Source organism: Parus major, chromosome 2, assembly GCF_001522545.3.
Source record: "Parus major isolate Abel chromosome 2, Parus_major1.1, whole genome shotgun sequence".
NCBI classification, from domain to species: domain Eukaryota; kingdom Metazoa; phylum Chordata; class Aves; order Passeriformes; family Paridae; genus Parus; species Parus major.
Window position 1 is genome coordinate 34,566,839 of NC_031769.1, and position 20,720 is coordinate 34,587,558.

A 20,720-nucleotide genomic window follows, 5' to 3' on the forward strand; every position below is an offset into this window, starting at 1 on the left:
CAGGGTGAACATGTCCTGGCTGATTAGAAATCACAGTTTCAGATTCCTGTAAGCCAGGATATCTGAAGAAGCAGACAGAATCACAGAATCACAGAATCACTCGGTTGGAAGAGGCCTCCAAGATCATCGAGTCCAGCCCATGCCCTAACACCACAACTAGACCATGGCACCGAGTGCCACATCCAGTCTTTTTTTAAACACATCCAGGGATGCTGACTTCACCACCTCCTGGGGCAGATCATTCCAGTACTTTATCACTCTTTCTGTAAAAAACCTTTTCCTAATATCCAACTGATATTTCCCTTGGCACAGCTTGAGGCTGTGTCCTCTTGCTCTGTCAGCTGCTGCCTGGAGAAAGAGACCAACCCCACCTGATTACAACCACCTTTCAGGAAGTTTCAGAGAGTGATAAGGTCACTCTGAGTCTCCTTTTCTCTAGGATAAACAACCCCAGCTCCCTCAGCCGTTCCTCACAGGGCTTGTGTTCCAAGTCCCTCACCAGCCTCGTTGCCTCCTCTGGACACACTCAAGCATCTCAATGTCCTTCCTAAACTGAGAGGCCAGAACTGGACACAGCACTCCAGGTGTGGCCTCACCAGTGCCCAGTGCAGGGGGAGAATGACCTCCCTGCTCCTGCTGGCCACACTATTCCTGATCCAGGCCAGGATGCTGTTGGCCTTGTTGGCCACCAGGGCACACTGCTGGTCATGCAGACCTTGATAATAGAGATTACCTAGTCTCTCCAAGGCTGCCAGATAACTTTTGATTGTCCCCATCTACAAAAAAATCCCTCAGGGACCACATAGGCTTTAGTTAGGTTTTATCTGAAAACATCAGAAGCCATAAAGTAGGCTTCAAAGTAAAGTATAGAGCCCTTATAATGGATGAGGATGGCATGACCTGCTTCCAGGAGAAATCCTCTCCTTGCCATGGGTGGAGAAGCAAACAAAGCCCCGCAGCACTTTGTGCAGAGGGTCCTATGTGTGCCTGATGAGTCAGGAAGGGCTGGGGAGCAGGGACACTCTTGGGGAGCTCACCTCATTTTCAGCTTACCTAATCCTGACGGTCCGGGGGGGCCTGGCTGGCCAACAGGACCAGGCCTACCAGGTGGGCCCATGACACCCGCTGGTCCAATGTCTCCCTTGAGTCCCTAGAAGAGAAGTGACGTCCATTTCTTGGCTAAGCTACTAGTAACAAACAACCTCTTCCTAACAGCACCAGCTTCCCATTTCAGAAAGCCAAGACACTCACCAGAAGAAGCATGAGCTTCATGGACACCACCCCAGGGAACATTCCTGTCCTATGTGGAGAGAAAAAGGCATGCCCAGGCAGGACTACTGATTCCAAATGGGAATGGTCACAGGGATCTGCCCTGTGAGGAGTCAGGAATCTCCCTGCTCTGACTTCAATCATTTGATAGCCTTTCTTTAAGGATGCCTTTTTAACCCCTGTAACTCTCTAGGAGTGAGTGCTGCTGAGAAAGAAAGGGGAAAATCACTGAGGAGTTGTCAAGGACTTCCACAGAGACATTTCCCAGTCTTAGGGTGCAGCCCTTCAGAAGCTCACTAATGACTTTGATGCTCACACTATTTTCAGAATGTTTGCTTGCCTGGATTCTGGTATCTCCTTGGCTTTCACTATGATAGCAGGTCATCACAAGTCAAGCAAGGGCTTGGCCTTAAAACTGCAGTTTAATGTATAGCAACACCATGCTGAGAAGTAGTGTCCCTCTGGCAGCCAAAAAAGTAGTAAATGCTGCAAAATTACCTGTGGAGAGGGGCTTACACACTGTTAACATACAATAGCTAATATTCTCTAAAATCAGCCCTAATTTGCCTCATGGGAGCTTGTTTGTGCAACCATACTCTTAGGCATTTGGAGGTTACAACCTAGAGCTGTTTGGCACCTTGTCATTTTTTGCTCCTGAATTTAATACAGTGACACTTATTAAAAATAACTATATTTACCCTCCAGCTCATATACTCTCCAAGGCTTGGATTTCTCAGCTTTAGATTTCAGAAGCGTATTACATAGCTTAAAGTTTAAATATCTGACTAGATATTTATGTAACTGCAAATGTTATTTAGCATAATAAAAATGATATGTACTGTGTAAGCTTTCTTTTAATGACAAAGGAGATTATTTCCTGGAGAATGGTGAAATTCCAGGTTAATGTACATTCAGAATCATACAATGAATGATTGCACTTCTAATTTAAGAGTAGCAAAGCATATATAGTAATACATAGTGAAATAATTGTTGTTATACAATATGTTACATCCTGTGGATAAGTTTGAATGTCACTTGCACCATTTCAGCAGAGGAAGGCTGATTTTGCCATGGCCTATAAAGAACTAATTGAATATTTGCTTTGTTTAATCCTATTAGGTAAGTCCTGAGCCATAAAAATATTTCAGGATTTATGTGAATGTCAGTGATGCTGATCTCTAATTACTTCTTACATTATGCAACACAGAACTAGCAGACCAGGATTTTGTAGCCCCAAAGAAGATTGTGGGAGATCTCTTTCCCCCACACAACAGCAATTTGACAGAGGCAGGGCGGTGCCAGTCAGACAGGAACTGACTGAAAACAACCTATTTTCTGTGTCCCCTGCTTTGGAGGGATGGCTGCTTAGCACTGATGGATTAAATAATATTGGCAAGGGCTGATGTTCAATATTTTTGCCTTGTTTATCTTTAACATGTACCCACGGCATTTGGAGAAGTTTTTCCCATTGACAATATTTGTATTTGTGTCCTTTCTTTCAAAGTAGCAGTACCTAAAGCACTAAGTTGTTCCTCCTTTTGAAGACTGAAACCCTAAACTTGGGTTTGCTTGGGGTCAGCTCCCAAGTTACAAAGCTTTGGGTGTTATATCTCGGTCAGCAGCCGTAAGGCTGTGACTTGTGACTCCCAACTCCTGGCCACCTTTCAGGAAGAGCCTAGCCCAGAGGCAGGGAAACTTGAAGAAGTCAGTGAGCTAATCAAGACATATCTCGAAATGGAAGTGGAAGTGACACCTGCTTAATTTAGCTGCTTTTATCTAGGCATGTCAGCTGGATCAAGAGACAGGAAATGGCCCCATGCTGGTGGAAACTATCCTCTCAGCTGAACAAGCTGCCAAACAACTACAGCACTTCAAGGTGGCAGCCAGACCTACAGAGCCTTAAAATGCCACTCCCGTTTTTTTCAAAGGATTAAAAAAGAAGAAAGGAAATAGCAAATTCACCAGTTACAGAGAGGGAAAGCCTTTTTCATGCTGAATCAATGCTAAGATTGCCTTCATGGCACCACAAAGGGGTTTGTGTACTGAGCCTTGGGACTAGAAACACCAGACTAGGGCCCGACTATAGTTTTGTAAGTCACACTGATTGTTGTGTTAAATTATGACATGCTTATGCCACTACATTTTTATTAAGCCACTGTGGAAGGTGACAAAATGTCTAAGGTCAAATAAGGAGTGCACGATGTTCAAGTTGATCTGCAGGCACTGCATCTTCTCTTGTCTTACATTGTGGAATGATACTCCACAGCACCCAGGCAGGACAGATGAACCAGGTTTACAGAAAAAAAACCAACAAAAACCAAAACCTCAAAACCATGTAAGAGCACACAACAGTTTTTGAAATCTGACAAATCTAGGACAAAAAAATATTTCTTGCTCGTCATCTAGGGGATTTACATTGCTCTTCCTCACTTGGGGCTCTGTTGTTTCATCCCTAACACCCAACTCCTCTTTTTTCCCCACACTGGCTACTTTATCACTTCAGATATTTCCTGCTCTCATCAGAGCAACAGTGAAACTGCAGGGATGTGGCTCTCCTTGCCATGCTGAGCATAACAAGACTGCAAATAAACTGCTTCCAGCTAAACCCCTGCCACTGATGTGCTGTATTGGTGGAGTCAGTATCCAATTTACACACAATTCCTAGTCTTTACAGTTCACTTGAACTCTGAAAATATAGCTCTGCTAGGCATAATTTTGAGCTCTCTAGCTGTCAGGTGGAGCTGGGACCACAGCTCTGTGTTGCTTAGGATTCAAAGGAAGCCTACAAGATCTGCTTGAATTGCATTAAGTGAGTTCATTACCAATCCAGGATAAAAACAACTTTTCCCATGCTGCATGGGCAGGGAGCTGAATGCTGCAGACAAGACTCCAGCCCTGAGGTTTTAACCCCTGTGTAGCCTATGCATGCCTGTGAGGTGCTCCTGGGCTCCTGCCCATCCCCTGTGCCACACAGTGCATGCTACAAGAGCTCAGACCACACAATCACACAGATGCCATGAATCACAGGAAGAGGAAACACCATGATCCTACTTGTTTGCCTCGTTTTCCAGGTCTTCCTATAGGTCCTCTGTGTCCTGGTACTCCGGATTGTCCCTTGGGGCCCATCTCTCCCTTGGTGGTTGCAGAGGGAAGGAAGCAGGAGGTAAGTACATGGCTAATACCTGCCTCACACAGGACAGCAGATGCACACTGTTTTCATTCACATGATTCCTCTAGATAATGTTAGCACCGTTTCTTTCTTCGAAATCCTAAATTATTGTGAAATATTTTAAAACAAATGTAAAGTAAAAAAAAAAAGCTCATGAAATTTACCCACATAACCCTGAAAAATCCTTTCCTAAGGAAGAGGCCAAATGAGATCAGAAACATGCTTGAGAAACTTGGAGAAGTCAAGGCTGGGAAAGCTCTCTGACCCCTTTGCAATATCTTGCTTTGCTGTTAAGATGCATATGTGATGAAAATACTCAGGGACAGGAAGGTGAATTCACTCATCTTCTAATCTCTGTAGAAGCAACTATTAATTCCTTTTCTAATTTCAGAGACATAATTTGATTATGTTATAAAATTATCCACCTTTAGGTTTTGTATAAGTCAGCATCTGGATTTTGATTGTTTTTCAAGTATGGAATAATGATGACATAAAAACTGGTCAGGGTTATCACTGCTATATACAGTAGTGACATTTTGTTTCAGAGTATCAAGAAGGAAATATTTATTAGTTTCAAGTGAATAAAATCTTATCAATTAGGGCAATTAAACAGGAGGGAGATTATGACTAAACAAACAATCTGGGGGAAAAAAAAGAAACAACACCAAAGAGCTAAATCTGGGTTTTCTCAAGCTAAAAAGGCTAAAGAATTTGGTCAAGTCCAGGCAGTGTTGGTCACTGCCAAGCAAGGCCTTCAATGTCTTACACCATAGGGGAAGCCCCTGAACCCACTCATTGACCATGTCTCAGAATTTAACACAGCTCCCCAACATACTACACCCACTTACTTTTTGTCCCAGCATTCCAGGAAAGCCTATTTCTCCCTACAAAGTCAAAGGAGAAAAATAATCAGAAAATGTGTAGTGATCTTTGACAAAGCAGCACCTTCCTTGGAAGGAAAAAACAAGTGCCATGTGTGGCCATCAGTTAAAAACCCCTGCCTTGACTCAGCACTGCAGGTAATGCAGTAGGTGGAGATTTATAAGCAAAGTTTTACTGTAAAACGCCTTGTATGGTGCCCTTACTCCACTGTCTGATCCTCTGCTGCCAGTTACTGTGTCTCTGGCGAAATCATCCTGATTGTTCTCTTGCCTGCAGTTAGCTCTGTTACCAGGACAACTCCCAAAGCCTGCCCCTGGGAAAGGCATTTCTCCATTTCCACCAAAAGCAGTTTACTTTTCCTTTCTTAGTCAAAAGAACCCCCAAACTACGAATCTCTCCCCCCTCTTCCCCTCCTGGTACTATCATATCAGCAGGTGAAAGCATTTTGGGAAGCTGCACAGCCCAGGAGGGGCTGGGGTGACCTCCAGGGAAATCCTCCTGTGGCTCATCAACCCCGCTGCGCACCGGGCTGGGGGCACATGGACATGGAGCTGCTCCACCACCCTCACAGCAGATGGGAACACTGCTTTCCCTCAGCACTCCTGCCCTCCCTGGAAGGTGTTTTCAGGCTGCTTTCCTCCATGCCCCTCCTGTTTTTCCCTGTCAGAGGCACATTGATCCTCAGATGCACATTCACAGCCATCTGGAAAAGAAAATTACCGGGTCTCCTTTGACTCCTTTGTCCCCTCTGTCACCTCTGGATCCCTGAAGAGAGATAACAGGGGAACAACAGCCTAATTACTACCATTTCATGAAGAAGCAAAAAATATTTTGCCTATACAGTGTGTTATTGAAATCAGCAGAATATGTTTCATGACTGACATCATAACAGAATTGATGCTAAGGACTGTAGGATAAAGGGACTCATTCTCCCCAGGTAATTACTTTAAATAAATGCTTTCCTGTACATAATACTTTCAAATTTGATTTTTTTTTTTTCCCAGTTGGCTTCTTTCCCAGTTCAGGTCCCACTGTAAGACCTTGAGTACAAAGTGTCTCAGTGCCAAAGCGTGTGGGACCTAACTAAACCAGACCAACAATTAAGGATTATTTTACCCATGCTGCAGATGGGGAACCCGTAGTGAGTTTCACTGTAACAATTTGTTCATGAGGATACAGGGTGTAAAACTCACTTCTTCAGCACCCCAGCCCAAGCCACAAGACTGTGCTCTTCCACGATATGTGTCTTCATTTCTCAGTGGGACTTTTAGACTTCATCAAAATTCAACCTTCTTTCTACAGTTACTATTTTTTTTTTTAACGTTTCCAGATGTTAAATTATACATTATTCTGTTGTCACACTGACCTTTTCTCCTCTAGTTCCAGGAAAACCCTAAAGGGAATGATAGATATTTTAATGCTTCTCGCTTTCAAGATCACCCAAGAAGCCGGACTTTCAAACTTTGAAGTGAAGAAAAAGAACGAAGCACAAATAATTAATTGCATCAACATGTAAAGGCAAATGAATATTTACAGCTCCTAAAATTTCACTGAAACAGAACTGTGAAATATGAATTAAAGGCAAGACAACTCAGCCCAAAAGCCATTATGAAAAAGCCAGGTAAAGCCAGCAGCTTTGATTATGCTTTGAAATTGAAACAAGTGAAATAAAATATAACTTAGAGTAAATAAAGCATTAGATGCCACTATTAATAATCTAAAATAATTTTAACAATAATCTTCCTCTTCTGTTTTGTTTGTTTGTTTGCTGTTTTTTCCCCCATGGAACATACTTGTTATACTTAAGTAATCTGGTGTGATCATTAATATAAAACTGAGTTTCTTGTAAAGAAACATAGAATAAACGAAGGTGTTCAGTTCTTCTTTCCAATCCTTTGTTTGAATAAACTTATTGCATAATTTATTTCGACTGTCAGTACTCATGCCCCGTACTAGGGGGACCTAGTACAGACTAGTAGGGGACCAAAATTATCTCCATAGTCTTATGAGGCAGGTGGAAAACAGTGCAGACATGATTCAATGCTGCAGATGTGCTTAAGAGCTCCATTTTTCTAGTGGGATACAATTATATCTGAGCTTGCTTTTAAAAGAAATTACTAAAATTTATACCAAAGCATTTTTATGAAAAGCCAAAAACACAGCCAAGCCCAAACAGACAACATAACTTTGCTTGATGTAGAACATATTTTTTTTATCTGTATTAGAAACATATATCTTGATAAATGCTTTCCAGAAAATTCGTGAGGGAAGCAGCTGTCAGCAGAGCATTAGAAACCAATGTCTGAAAATGCAGTGTTTGGTTAACAAACCTTGGAGCCCATTGGTCCTCTTGTACCTGGCAATCCCATCACACCCAACTCTCCCTTTTCACCCTAAAGGGGTCAATAAAGAGAGTTATTGAATGTGGCTTTCTGATGAGTTCATATTTGAATGTCTGACAGTACAGTGTTCAGCTTTCATGTCAAATAGTTAAGCCTGACCTTGGTGTAGCGTTGTGGACAGGGGTCTATATTACAATTGTATTCTGCTTGAGCCCTCACATGTTATCTTGCTCTTCTATTTGCATTTTCTTGTGTGGGTAACTTTTTGTTTTGGTTTTCCCAGATGTTATTAAAGGACATGCAAGCAAACCACCATCAGCAGTGCATCTTTTCTGCATGCAGGTCCATTGTCTCTACCCAGCACCACCTCCACTGAGCTGCAGAAAAGAAAGGCATTTTGCTGCATGCCTCATGGCTTGTGGAGGCATAGTGACTGCTTTCATTGTGGCTCTGAGGCACCATGTGCTGAACAGTCATTTGGAGCCAGTAAATCATGAAAAAGCTTTACAACCACTTCTCTGGCTGCTGACAGCTAATTATATCAAGCGTGAAATATAGAATAGACCCCCAGACATGCAGCAGTGCTACCAGCAGAGTACATTTGGCTCTTACTCTCCTTTTCTTTCACTGTCCAAGAAATGGAGAGGATTTTCCCATTGGCTGCTGCCCCTGCAGAAGTTCAGACAAGACTTGAAGGAATGAAGGAGAAGAAATAAGGACTGAAGTAAGGCTGTGTCAAAGCAAGAGGAGACAAGAAGACCCAGCTGAAGAAATGGCAAATATCCATAGAAGTGGATATGAGTTAAAAAACCTGAAATAGCAGCTTACTGGAGATTTACTGCAAGATGGGGATGCAGCAAATATCTGTGGCGAAGAAGAATATTGGAAGTTGGTGAAGGTCAGAGATGGGGAGAAAGGAAAGAGAGACACAACCAACTGAAGTGGCCACAGAGATTTTCTGCACTGTCTTCAACTGGAGCCTTCACTGACAGGCAGGAAAATGAAATTTATAAAGACTGGAAGAAATGCAACTGTGAACTTACCTAAAGAATAGAGGAGAGAAGCATCAGAAGAGACAATAAAAGCAGAATCATAATCAAATTGCAAGTAGGACTTGGCAATTGAAGTATAGGGAAAAGTATTACTACTGAATATGAGGTATGCTTCTAGGAGTGTGATGAAAAAGCATAGTAATAGACTAATCTAATGAGACACAGGAGATGAATCAAAATTAGGAAGACTGCATAAATAAAACTAATGCTTACACAAGAAGAAGACTGAATGTATGAGTTTTCTGTCTGCTTTGCTCTCTTCCTTCACTAAGAATATTAAGGAAGGATTTCATTGAACCTCTTCTCTGCCCTCATTGCTCCTGCTGTGGGAAATCATAGCACACAATGTGTTTGTGGGGGAAACCATTTCCCATCTCCCAGTTCAAAGTGAACATTGATTTCTTTTAAGTACATACTCTCTTGCTGCTTGCCTACATCCCCACGTACTATAGTACAATGTTCGTCATCTAACGTGGCTGTGAAGATCTTGAAAGTCTGCTTCCCACATGTGGCTTGAATTGACAAGTCAATTCCTACTATTCTTGCAGTATCAAGAGCTAATGCATCACATCCTCTGAGGTGGGGGCATCAACCTTCACAGAGCAAATGAAGAGTCAAAGATTTACTAGAAAAAGCAGTTTCAAGCTAGGCATTGTGTGCAGTCCTTTAGCCTAATGCATCCTGGATTGAAGAAATGCAAGTTGTCTCAAAAGTCCCAGTAGAAGCTCCATAAATCACAGATCCTATGAAGAGCTGTTATACCTTTTGCATAAGCCAGTACTTACTAAAAGACTACCCTGAAGCTTTTTTTTATAATCAATGCAGATGAAGCAGCCACTTTGCAGTAGCAATGTGCTTCCTGTCATTTCTTCTGCTGTTGGTTAATAAAAATAACAGGAATTAATGTTTGTTTGTATGGGAATGAACTTCAAAGGCGTGATCAGCCATTTTCATGGTTGGTCATCTCTTTCCCATGATATCAGCCTGGTATTTTCCCTCTGATCACAAGAGCTCACAGTACATCTTCAGGCAAAGGGATCCTCATAAAGAATAGTCATAACAATGGCAATCAGTTTAGAAACACTGATTTGTGTGGTTGTGGGACACCGGTGAGACCTCAGTGAGTCTTCATTGTATTAATTTTCAATTTCCCTTAGACATGTTTAATCCATATGAGAAGTGCTACAGGGTCTGGACAGAAGGTGGAGTAACCTAACCCTAGACTTTTCAGAGCAGGGTGAGAAAGGGAGCAAGCACATTGTCCTTGCACTGCTACAGCTTTCCAGCCTCCTGCAAGGAGCTGTTTAGAGATTTCCCAAGGTTGTGATGTTGAACAATTTGCTCTATGTGAATTTTAGCCTTACCTTCGGTCCCACAGGTCCAGGCCATCCTACTGGTCCTGGCATCCCAGGGACGCCCGGGGGACCTGGTCTGCCCTTGAATGGAAAACATTGATTACAATGATTCATAAAACACCATTCCTACACAGGTTACTGCAGACAGGGGATGAAAAGACTTATGTCTACTTATATCCATACAAATCCAATTTATATTGAGAGCAGAACCAAATCTTTAACTAATCGTTGCTGTTACTATGGTCCTTATTCTGAACATTCCTACATTGCTAGCTACAATTTCTTTTTATTAACTACTGTATGACTAGCAATAACTACCTATGTACATACAGTTATTTATGTGTTTTAATTGCTGCCTGTAAGTCATCCTTTGAATATCTCCTAAAATGCTGAGGATTAATGCTCTTCCACTGCATTACACTGCTTGACAATATGATCTCAGAAATGTTGTCATGATATTCAAGGCCAAGAGTGAACTCTCATGGGCCAGACAGCTTTTAATGAGAGCTGTACACTTTTATTTCCAACCTGAGCGACTTCTCTTTCAGAACCTACTTGTTTTTGTCCGAAGAGTAAGTTGATTTACCATGTTTAAAGTTAAGTACTTCTTTGTAGATTTGTCTGTTACTCTCTCGAAGACATTGCTGTTTCAAACCCTTGAATTTATATTAATAATATTTTTGTTTACTGTACGGCATTTAAAAATAGATTAAAGAAAATTACCTCTCCTGTTTATGTGTTTTATATTTATTTGAATTACTGATTGGTAGTTGGTGTCAAAATCCTTGGTATATTATTAGAAAGGTGTCAAAATCCTTGGTATATTATTAGAAGGGTACTTCTTTTCCTAGTTAGTGACCACCCCCTGCATATCTCTGATTTCATCCTGCATTTCTGTCTTCTTTAAAGTTAATTACATTAAATGGATGTACTTAGTGACTGAGATAACATATTCTGTTTCATCACATGTAGGGGCACATATTTTTGACAATATATCACAGCTCATATGTCACCAAGCATAGGATTGTAGTCAGCATTTTGCACTGGTGCCAGAGCTCTGGAAGAGTAATCATTAATGGTTGTTCCTTCTTCAGGGGTATCTGGCTGAGCCTTGTTTGGACTTTGGAAGAGTAAAAAGTCTGATTTTGCTTTGGGTTTGTTTTTTTTTTTTGGAACACCTTTTATAATAGCTCCCATAATCTGCTTCCCCTCTCCACACAGACATTCCAGGTAATGTCCCACTCTTTGGCTTCTCTCTGTGCTTTTACTCAGGGGATTTGTCAAATTCAAGCCAGCTGGGGCAGCTCTCCAGCCCTGCACTGGGAGCTCCCTACTCTGAAGGCCAGTGACAGAAACACAATCAGGCTAAACTTCAACATTAGCTAATTTTTCTTGAACTCTTGTCTTCACCCCTGTCTGGCAGTTGCTGTTAAATATTAGATGGATTTCTGAGACAGCACCTTTGTTCATACCTTTCTTCCAGGCCTGCCAATCTCCCCCTGCCAGAGAAAGGAATATGTCAGTCTTGTAGGCAGCACATGAAGCACAGTGACTCTTAAGTCAATGCATCAATTCATTTCTATTGAAAAAACCCCAACAAACAAGCCCACAACCCTCTCCCCAAACAAACAAATGAACAAATACCACCAAAAAAAACACTGTAAATATCTTTGTGATCAAGACTGAGCTTGCAGAGGTAAAATGAGAAGAATTACTGTATCAGAGCCCCTTGGTCTCTCCTGTGCTCTCAGCCCTGAATCTACAGTCAACTCCTTCTATAACAAAGCACACAATCAGGTGCTCAGCTTCAGCTGTAAGGCCCTTTAGGCACCATTGTGGAGCTAATCTTTGCACATCTGAAAACATAACATATAGGGTATCTTTAATACCTGAGCTGTCCCATCCAACTCACACTGCATGGGAGAGCTCTGCTCCTCAAGTCCTCCCACAGGGACAGGGAGCTCAAAGGCCATGGCTCAGTAAGATTGCTGACTTTTGCACCTGAGATGCCACAGCCAAAAGAAGACATAAAATACATAAAATATGTTTCAAGGCTGAAAATGAACACAGAAAGACTAAGTTTTGAATTATTGCTTCATGCCAATTCATAGCTTTACATTCAAATTAAAGCTAAACCCTCCATTCATAAGGCCCACCATTCACTAAAAGGGCAAAGAAAGAAGTGAACACCCTCCCCTGCTTCTTTTCTCCTGAAAAACACATCAAACTCCATAACAACAGACACTTACCTTCTCCCCTTTTGGTCCCATTATACCAGGTATTCCTTGTGGGCCCTAGGGAGGAACATGAATGCTATTATTAAACTGCATTAGTGAGGCTCTTGTCTTCCATCAGCCCTTGACCCTATCTGTGTCTCCTGGGACCTGAGGTGTTGGGTGTTGTGTTTGAATGTGGCCTCCAAACACCAGGTCTGTGTCACTGCTGAACTGGCAAGATGCAGAGTTGGACTGACATGGGAAGGGCAGGGGAATCACATCAGTGAGGAGAACCCACAAGAGAAACAAGCCTGGGGCAAATGAAAGATGAGAAGCTATCAGAGTCCTGAAGAATTAGCAACCAGGACATGGAGACACCACATCAGCTGGAAAAGGAGGTCAGCCCTAGGGGTGGTAAGGGAACTAGCATAAAACATGTGGGCTGGGCTCTGCAGGATGGGACGGACATGGAAGATTGCTGCCATTTCTGAATTTTGAAAATATTTCTCTCTGTCAAACAAGGCTCATTCTCCTTTCAGGAGACTTCTTAATCCAGGAAGACCTTGAACACCTTTCTCAGAAATAAACCACCAGAAAACAGATTTATTTCTAGAAGGCTTTGGTTCACAGATCACCTTTTACTTTTAAATGACTAAGGGAAAGAATCCCATGAGCCTCCATCAGAGAAGCATTAGATTCACAGTAAAAATCACTCACTCCAGGTTTGGATCCTGCCTGTCTTATACTGTCCAAAATGTGATCAAATTGTACATGAATAGGAGCAAAATCTACCCCCTGACACAAATTACTCCAACTATTTTAGCCAGTAGAGTTATTTCAGGTTTTCAGTAGTGAAAATCAATGCACCCTATTAGAGTCATAATGTAATCTTATTTATTTCTTTGTACCTCAGGATACACATGGGAGGAATTACACTCAAAGTCATACCATTACAAATTTAATTCTCCTTCTTATGAAAATTTACTAAAATTCATCTATGAGTCAACAGTATGAGCTTTTGCAACTCCTCTGAAAGCCATGCAAGCTACAGAAAAATTCAGAAATAAATACTGGATGACTCCTTGTAATGGTAGTATTTCTTTGCAGGTGGACATTGTCACAAAAGAATTTCCCAAAACTCTGCTGGCTCTTACATTGTCCCTGTACAAGGCACCGTCCTGCAATTTGTAATTAAAAATTCCAAAGCCATGTTATACTCATCCTACTGTCTGCTGTTATGATAAAACCTGCCAGCCTGCTCTATTTAAAAATATTCTTGGAGGGATTGTAGATCATTTGGTTGCAAGATTGATATTATTTATAGCAATGGACTTTGTAGAACAATAGAATTAAAATTACTTTCTTGAAATTTAAGTCCTCTGACTTCAGAGGCTATCAACAGGATATTTTTTTTTTAAAGACAGTCTAGCAAAGACTGAAATAACAAGTGTTTTTTCCTTATGAACAGCAGCTCTGGATCATGGCAAATCCCACTGGAAGGCTGTTTCATAAGGCAGAGAAGACTTTCCTCAAGACAGAACTAGGCAAACACTAAGCATCACTTCTGATCACACCTTTCCACTCTCATTACCTAAATGAATCTTTCTCATCCTGCATCTCAGCAAAGACAAATTGGCAAAACAACAAAGACACAATTCATGGGGAGTTGGAACTACTTGATCTCTAAGGTCTCTTCCAACCCAAACCATTCTAATGATTCTATAAAAAGAAGACTTTGTGGCTTTCACCTTAAAACTTCTAGACTCTCCAATTATCTTCTGAAGTACTGACTTATAAATAACTAAAGCTAAGCTTTTTGCCACATTATTGAGCCTTTTCTTGTGTTCTCCATACTTTTTATGTAGTGTTTGGGTGCTTGTTGCCTGCTCAGGCTGCCAAAGCCTCAGTCACAGCTTTGCTGAGCACAGGTCCTGTGCCATGTGTGCTATTGGCTGTATGGCAATGAACTGGCACTGAGGGGGCTTGAGGAAGGTCATTGTCCCAAGGCACCAGGCACAGCACATGGATTGGCACTGCCTGTGCCCCAGCAGGAACTGGAAGTGCCTCTCCACAAAAACTCCCCACTTTCTTTGGAGGGAGCAGGCATGGAAAGGCAAACGGCTGATCCTCTCAACAATACAGAGATGTTCACAAAAAACATCCCTCTAGGGTGGTTCATCTCCTCAGAAGGAGGCCAGGTTGGATGGGGCTCTGAGCAACCTGGTCTAGTTGTATTGTCTCTGTTCATTGTAGGGAGGTTGTACTTGTTGGCCTTTAGAGGTCCCTTTCAATTCAAATGGTTATATGATTCTAAGATTTCTGAAAGAATAAACTGTAGAAAATGAGGCGTGAGGTCAAAAAGACTGGTCTGAGGCTATCCAGCAAGTCAAAGGCAGAGATGTTGCAGTCAAGCTAGGAGACCCTGCACCTCCTGAATCCCACCCCACTGCCCTGCTAAGCCCCTCCTTGTCCCTGATTTATTGTAGATGTTTGCCTTCCCAGGGTCATACTCCACTAACATCCTAGTCCATTTTGTGTATCCACTCCACAGGCTCTTGTCATCACAAAAAAGAAGAACAGAGTCTAAAGCAAAGAAAAAACTGACAAGGAGCCTCTGAAGGAAGTGATGACAAATCTGTGGTTTTTGAAGGGTGCTACCCTCTGTAAAACTCCTCAAAAATGAAGGGTGAACTTGAAATAGAATGAGCTGTGTATGGCAGGGATGAGAACATAGGGTAAAAAGCCTACATGATATATGCAAAGTCATATCAAAATGAAGTTAAACCAGAGCTTGGCATGCTTATTGAGTGGTAAAAAACATTTTCATGTGTCTCAGAGCTTTGTAAGGACTTTGGAGCAAGTGAGAGAACAATGTGGTTTCGTCACACATACATCACTCACCTGGGGGCCAGGAGGCCCTGCAGAACAGTGCGATTCAGGCAGAGAGGAAGCCTGTATTATCTGGAGCTCATGACACAACTCCTCCATATCCAGCTTCTATGAAACATCAAACATATGAGTGAACATGCAGCCACATGTAGCCTGTTAGAGAAATGCATAAAAATCCAGCTGCCATACACTACAGTCTCAAAAGAGTTTTTTTTGCTCCATTTGGGAGAAGTCTGGGGCTTGTCACAATGTTATCTTCATGGATGCTTGAACATTAGCACTTCAGCATAGCCTCCTGCCCCATGCTTCCTTCCCCTCCTCCTCTTCCTCCTTCTCCTCTCACAGAGGCACTTCACAGCCTGGCTGCCCCTCTGAGCCAGCGTGGGACCCTGGCCTATTCTTAGACATGACCCTGCCCTCTCTGTCCCACTTTGCCAGCAGCAGCTCCTCTCCAGGAATAGCTTCTTTTCTCTATTATTAGAGACTTCACTCAGGGAGGGCATAGGCAGCGTGAACTTCACTCCAGAAGATACAAACCCCGAGGCATTCATTCACTGCAGTGCAGAGCCAGTGCCTTAAATGATCAATGAACGTCTGATCTCTTGACTTCAATATTAAGCTTTCATGAGTGAAATGCCTTGTTTATGTCATGTGGCAAAAGTGATCTCCCCTGGAAACACAGATGAACACTGAGCCAGAAACACTGGATTAAAACCACTGATCTTCAGCTTCCAAGAGAAAGGCCACTTTCCAGTAAAACTCTGACTACAGGCTCTAGAGAACAAACTGCTCATAGCTTAATTCACATGGCTCCCACCCTGCTCATAACTGCTTATTTTCATATCATGTTTTTATGGGGAGATGGTCTGGAGGGTGATTTTAGGCTCAGATTACTTTCTAAGATGCTTGCAGGAATCTCAGAGACCCTGGTTCCTGTCTGATTCTTACCGAAGGAGTACACAACATTCCTAAAGAGATCTTGTCTTTGGATCTCCTTTCTGTGGAAATCAAGGCACAGGCAGGGGAGGTGATGAGGAAAGCAAAGGCAAGTGTATTTTGGTCTGGAGAGAACAGCACCCTGAGTTCAATCCTGACCAATCAGAAGGCAATGGGGGTTTTACACTGTACATTTTCTTGGGTTACTTCTTGCCTGACATCTTACTAATCATTATTTACAGAACTCTAGCAATAATTGCAGTGTTTGTATATGGTAAATGAGTATTAAAATTAAGGAATAGGAATTACTGAGTAGGTAGAAAAATTCTTTATGTTGGGATGGAGAATATGTTAGCAGAACCTGCAGTAAGAGGACTTGGGCAAATTGCTGTGTCATATTCCCATTGTATCCTGCACATGCTTATGTCAGCATATGTTTATGGACATATATCACACATGGCAGGTTTGTGCATGGGTGGGTGAGTGAAAACTGCATACCAGCATCTCAAACACATATGTGCTTCTGCAAAATGAAATGGTGGGGAATAGACTCCACAGGACGATTTCAGGACCTTCCTTTCACCTACTAGGTAAGGCAAATGTGATGCAGAACAGGACATCTACATCTACATCTACATCTACATCTACATCTACATCTACATCTACATCTACATCTACATCTACATCTACATCTACATCTACATCTACCCTGAAATCATTGTGCAGGATGATTTTTTGATTTACCTTTCTGTCCTTACTGGTTTACTGCATTGCCATTTCCTCTGGCTCAGGATTGCCTTACTCTAAGAAGGTTTCAAAATAGAGTAAGGAAAATATTCTAAGTTAATTGAATTAACTGCAGGAACAAATCCAGCCTCGTGTCACTCCTTGAGCTATCTGATATTTACTTCAAGCCCCAGTCTGGGATGCTGTGTGATTGTCCTCAGAGCCTTATCAGCACAGCCAGGCAGGTTTGCTGAGTGACACCACAAAGTGCTTGAGACAATGCTTCATTCTTTGTCATTACAACTCGTGTAAAAGAAGTAAAAGCCACACTTACAGTGCTCCAGCTGTGCCTGAAGTACGGTGGTGGGAACAGGGGCGGTGGAGGAGGGCCAAGGAGGCAGCATGCTCTGCAGTTGAGCTGCTTCTTCTGTTCCAAACAAGGGAGATCTGTTCAATACAAACACTCAACTGTTGTCTTGAAGAGCACAATAATTTCTTTCAGAATAAGAGAAGTTGCCATTTCACAGTAGTGTCCTACATCCTGTATGCATTGATTGCAATCAATGATTGAATCCTGTAATCCAAGCAGGGATTTAAGAAACCTGGTGGACCCTTAAGTCTCTAAGTTCCTTCTTGTGCCAAAGGATATGGAGAGTGTTAAACTCCAAATGTGGCTCTGACACAGGCAGAATCTTGAAAATTCCAGATAGGTGAGATTAGAAAATGAATCAAACATTTATTGCTTTCTCTACTCTCTGTTCCAAAAGTGTGTTGCAAATAGCATCTTCTGGTCCCTGTTACATCCCACTTGCCACCAGGAAAGCTCTCAGTGCTGTTGGCCATCACCTTCCCTGTGAACTGAATCACTTTCGGCACTTCCATGGTAAGTGGGAAGTGTGAAGCTGTTCCACAACACATTTCCTCGTATTTCCTCTGGAAATGCAGCCAGGTTGTCGTATTCCTGATTTGTGCATCATCCTTAAGAATAAATACCCCACAACCCAAGCTTAGCTGATACCTTTGCCACAGACTGACTGGTAAGACAAGACCTCAGTTGTGTTTGGCAGTGTGTTTGATGTTTTCTAAGAGGTGAACTTCCATCAAAATATAAGAAGCTGTGACCAAAATTCACAAAGGAAGATATTAAGATGGTGCATTTATACACTACATTTTTTCCCTGAATCTTATTTATTTCTTGGGAAACACATCTCTGATCAGAGTGAGAGCCTCCTTCAAAGGTTTTGCCAAGGATAGCAAATATTTATTTATGCCTGTTGGTTTCTCCCTCTGGCTAGTGGCAGCTGGAATGAGTGTCTGATCTGAAAGGTGGCGGGGAGCCAAGAAGAAAAGCCTATGGTGAAGTATCTGGTATTAATAGAAAATGTCTAAATTAAGTTTCTGGGAAGACAAACCTGATGAAATTGCTAGATTTGTGTGCAAATCAATTGCAGGCTGGATATTAGTCATGTCTCAAGGTAAAGGAAGAAGAGAGTTACTTCTAGTTTTTCACGTGTCTCAGAAAATACATTACCTCAGTTCCACCATCCCATGTTATTGGGGACATTATTTTCTCAGTCCTGATGCACAGAAAAGAGCTGCCCAGAGGAGTGGGATTCAGCTACCAGGGGTAGTTAATGTCATTCAGATTTTTTCCTCTGTTAAAACACTATTTGTAATGATACCTTTGATAACCAAGTCAATTGAATTCTGGAAGGGTTCATAATGAAGACTCTTTCTCAGCTTTTCCTCACGAGTTTGAAACTCAGTCAAAAACTTCAATTTAAGAGAAAGGCAGATTTATTAAGAAATGGTATATTGTTTATTTTTAAGTTTTAAATACGTACTGAAAATGCCAATGTCCTTTAAAAAGTAAATAGAGGTACGAGTCATCGGTCTCCAGAACTTACAAGTAATAAAATACAAAGATATGAAGAGTTAAGTTTTGTATTGGCTTAACCTGAATTCAGTCACTCTTATGCAGCTGTAAATAAGTTTTTCAATTTTTAACATGCAACTTCTGCAGTTGTCTGAGTTTCAGGATTGTATTTCAACCTATTGCATTGGGACAAAATAGTGCAATATTAAGGTAATGGACAGCTTGTAATTTTTAACAGGGTATAAAGCGCAATTATTACTTTATTTTAGGCCATATCCCAATGTAATCTTTCTTAGTATCACCTCAATTCATGCTCTAGACAAGATTTCAGTAGGATTATTATCATTCAACAAGAATAAGAATATCAAAACTAGCCTGATGTGGCTTAGTTGCTAAGAGATAACTACCAGCAGCTTGTTTTCTGCAGAAAAAGGTTTACATTACAGGAGCTGAACTGCTACTTAAAAAAAAAAAGTGTTGTTCTTGAAATATTTTGCAAATATAAGATTAAATATAGATGCACAGCTATAGTTCTAATATGATACTTATTGCATCCTCATGCATAAATTCCAGTCCTGGGTTACAAAAAAATTTGGATTCTCCTTTTTAGAAGAAAAGCCTGAAAATCTGTAGGACAGCTTTCTTGTGAAAAGCACTGTAGCTAACTGAGATGGTAAAAAAATAGCCCCTAATTTTAGTCTTCATCATGTTATGAAACTGTAACACAAGTCAGGTTGAAGCCCACTCTGGGTTTGCTGGTATGAACAGTGATAGCAGGTACTGATCTCAATGTGGAGCCAAGCAAAATCTAACTACCAGCAACAGAAATAGATACTATTACTACAGATATTAGACACTATTACTAATAGATGCTATTACAATAGATAGATACTAAATTCTGATCGACACTATCATTATATACCAAGTAATTATGTATCATTAATAGTAAAGATATTGCTATATAGGACAGGTATCAATTATGTAATGACTTGAGTAGTTAATATTTCAGGGGCTCCATCAGTAACCCTGGCTATAGTCTGGAAGGTGCCATTCTCAATCAAAGATTTAAGAAAAGACTGATTCTAGGTCAAAGAACCTTCCCCACTCAGGTATGACAGGTGACATGACAGAAGAAGGAGCAAAAAAATGAATTATTCACAAAGGGACTGCAGGTATGACTGCTATAATCTGATCTTCCAGGAAGCACCACATCTCTTTGGTACTGATTTTGTCAGAAAGTGCTAGAGGTCCAAGATGCACAACTGATACAGTATTGCCTTGATTTATATCACACAAAGGTTACCTTGGCAGCCTTACAGGCTCACTGCAAATGCAATGCATATTTGTAGGCTCCAGGTTAGCTTTGTTTGCTAAACACAGCCTCAGAATACTCCAGTCCCCATCAGTGGAAAAAATCTCAGCCCAAGAATAGGACTGTCATAGTTTTCTGTGAAATATGAAGACCCTGCCTACACAGAGCATGCATTTACATATCTCATACAGAAGCTGCTCTTTCAACAACTTCAGTGCCAAACATGTTCAATAAGAAAAAAAAAAAAGACAAAATGAAAATATCCAATATCCTCTTAGGACTTATCCAAGAGGCAATTGTTTTCAAAGAACATAAAAATTAAAATAGTCATCTTTGAAATAGAACATATTTACATTCTCTGGTTATTTTTATGGTTAAGGCTATAACCGTATTTATATGGTTAATCCAATTCAACAAGAAAGTGACTTTATAAATCTATGGGTATACTGCCAATGGTAGCTTCAGAAAACAACATACTTTAGATAAAGTGTGATGTTCTCTTTTGTTCCTGTAGATTTCTTGTGATCATAGCTGGATTTGAGAACTCTTCTTCAAGCTGGTATCACACAGAGCCAGAGAGAAGCCTTCACCCAGGCTGAGCCCCCTGGAGTGGGGCTCATATGAGGTCTATGAGGCCTCCCAGGGCAGATCCTAGAGAAATCCTCAACCCCACAGCCACAACAGAAATACCAGAGA

At 41.4% G+C, this 20,720-nt stretch overlaps 1 protein-coding gene across 1 annotated transcript in view; it reads right to left on the reverse strand.

The window, feature by feature from the left end:
* The window catches only part of COLQ (collagen like tail subunit of asymmetric acetylcholinesterase), a 41,926-nt gene that overhangs the window by 12,210 nt on the left and 8,996 nt on the right, over positions 1 to 20,720 (reverse strand). The window contains exons 2-12 of the mRNA XM_015651982.3: positions 17,171 to 17,283; positions 15,187 to 15,282; positions 12,319 to 12,363; positions 11,542 to 11,568; positions 10,079 to 10,150; positions 7,651 to 7,713; positions 6,687 to 6,713; positions 6,041 to 6,085; positions 5,287 to 5,322; positions 4,321 to 4,401; positions 1,054 to 1,150 (exon numbers count right to left, since the gene is read on the reverse strand). Of these exons, the coding sequence (XP_015507468.1) occupies positions 1,054 to 1,150; positions 4,321 to 4,401; positions 5,287 to 5,322; positions 6,041 to 6,085; positions 6,687 to 6,713; positions 7,651 to 7,713; positions 10,079 to 10,150; positions 11,542 to 11,568; positions 12,319 to 12,363; positions 15,187 to 15,282; positions 17,171 to 17,283 (702 nt within the window). The remainder of the gene's footprint in view (positions 1 to 1,053; positions 1,151 to 4,320; positions 4,402 to 5,286; positions 5,323 to 6,040; positions 6,086 to 6,686; positions 6,714 to 7,650; positions 7,714 to 10,078; positions 10,151 to 11,541; positions 11,569 to 12,318; positions 12,364 to 15,186; positions 15,283 to 17,170; positions 17,284 to 20,720) is intronic.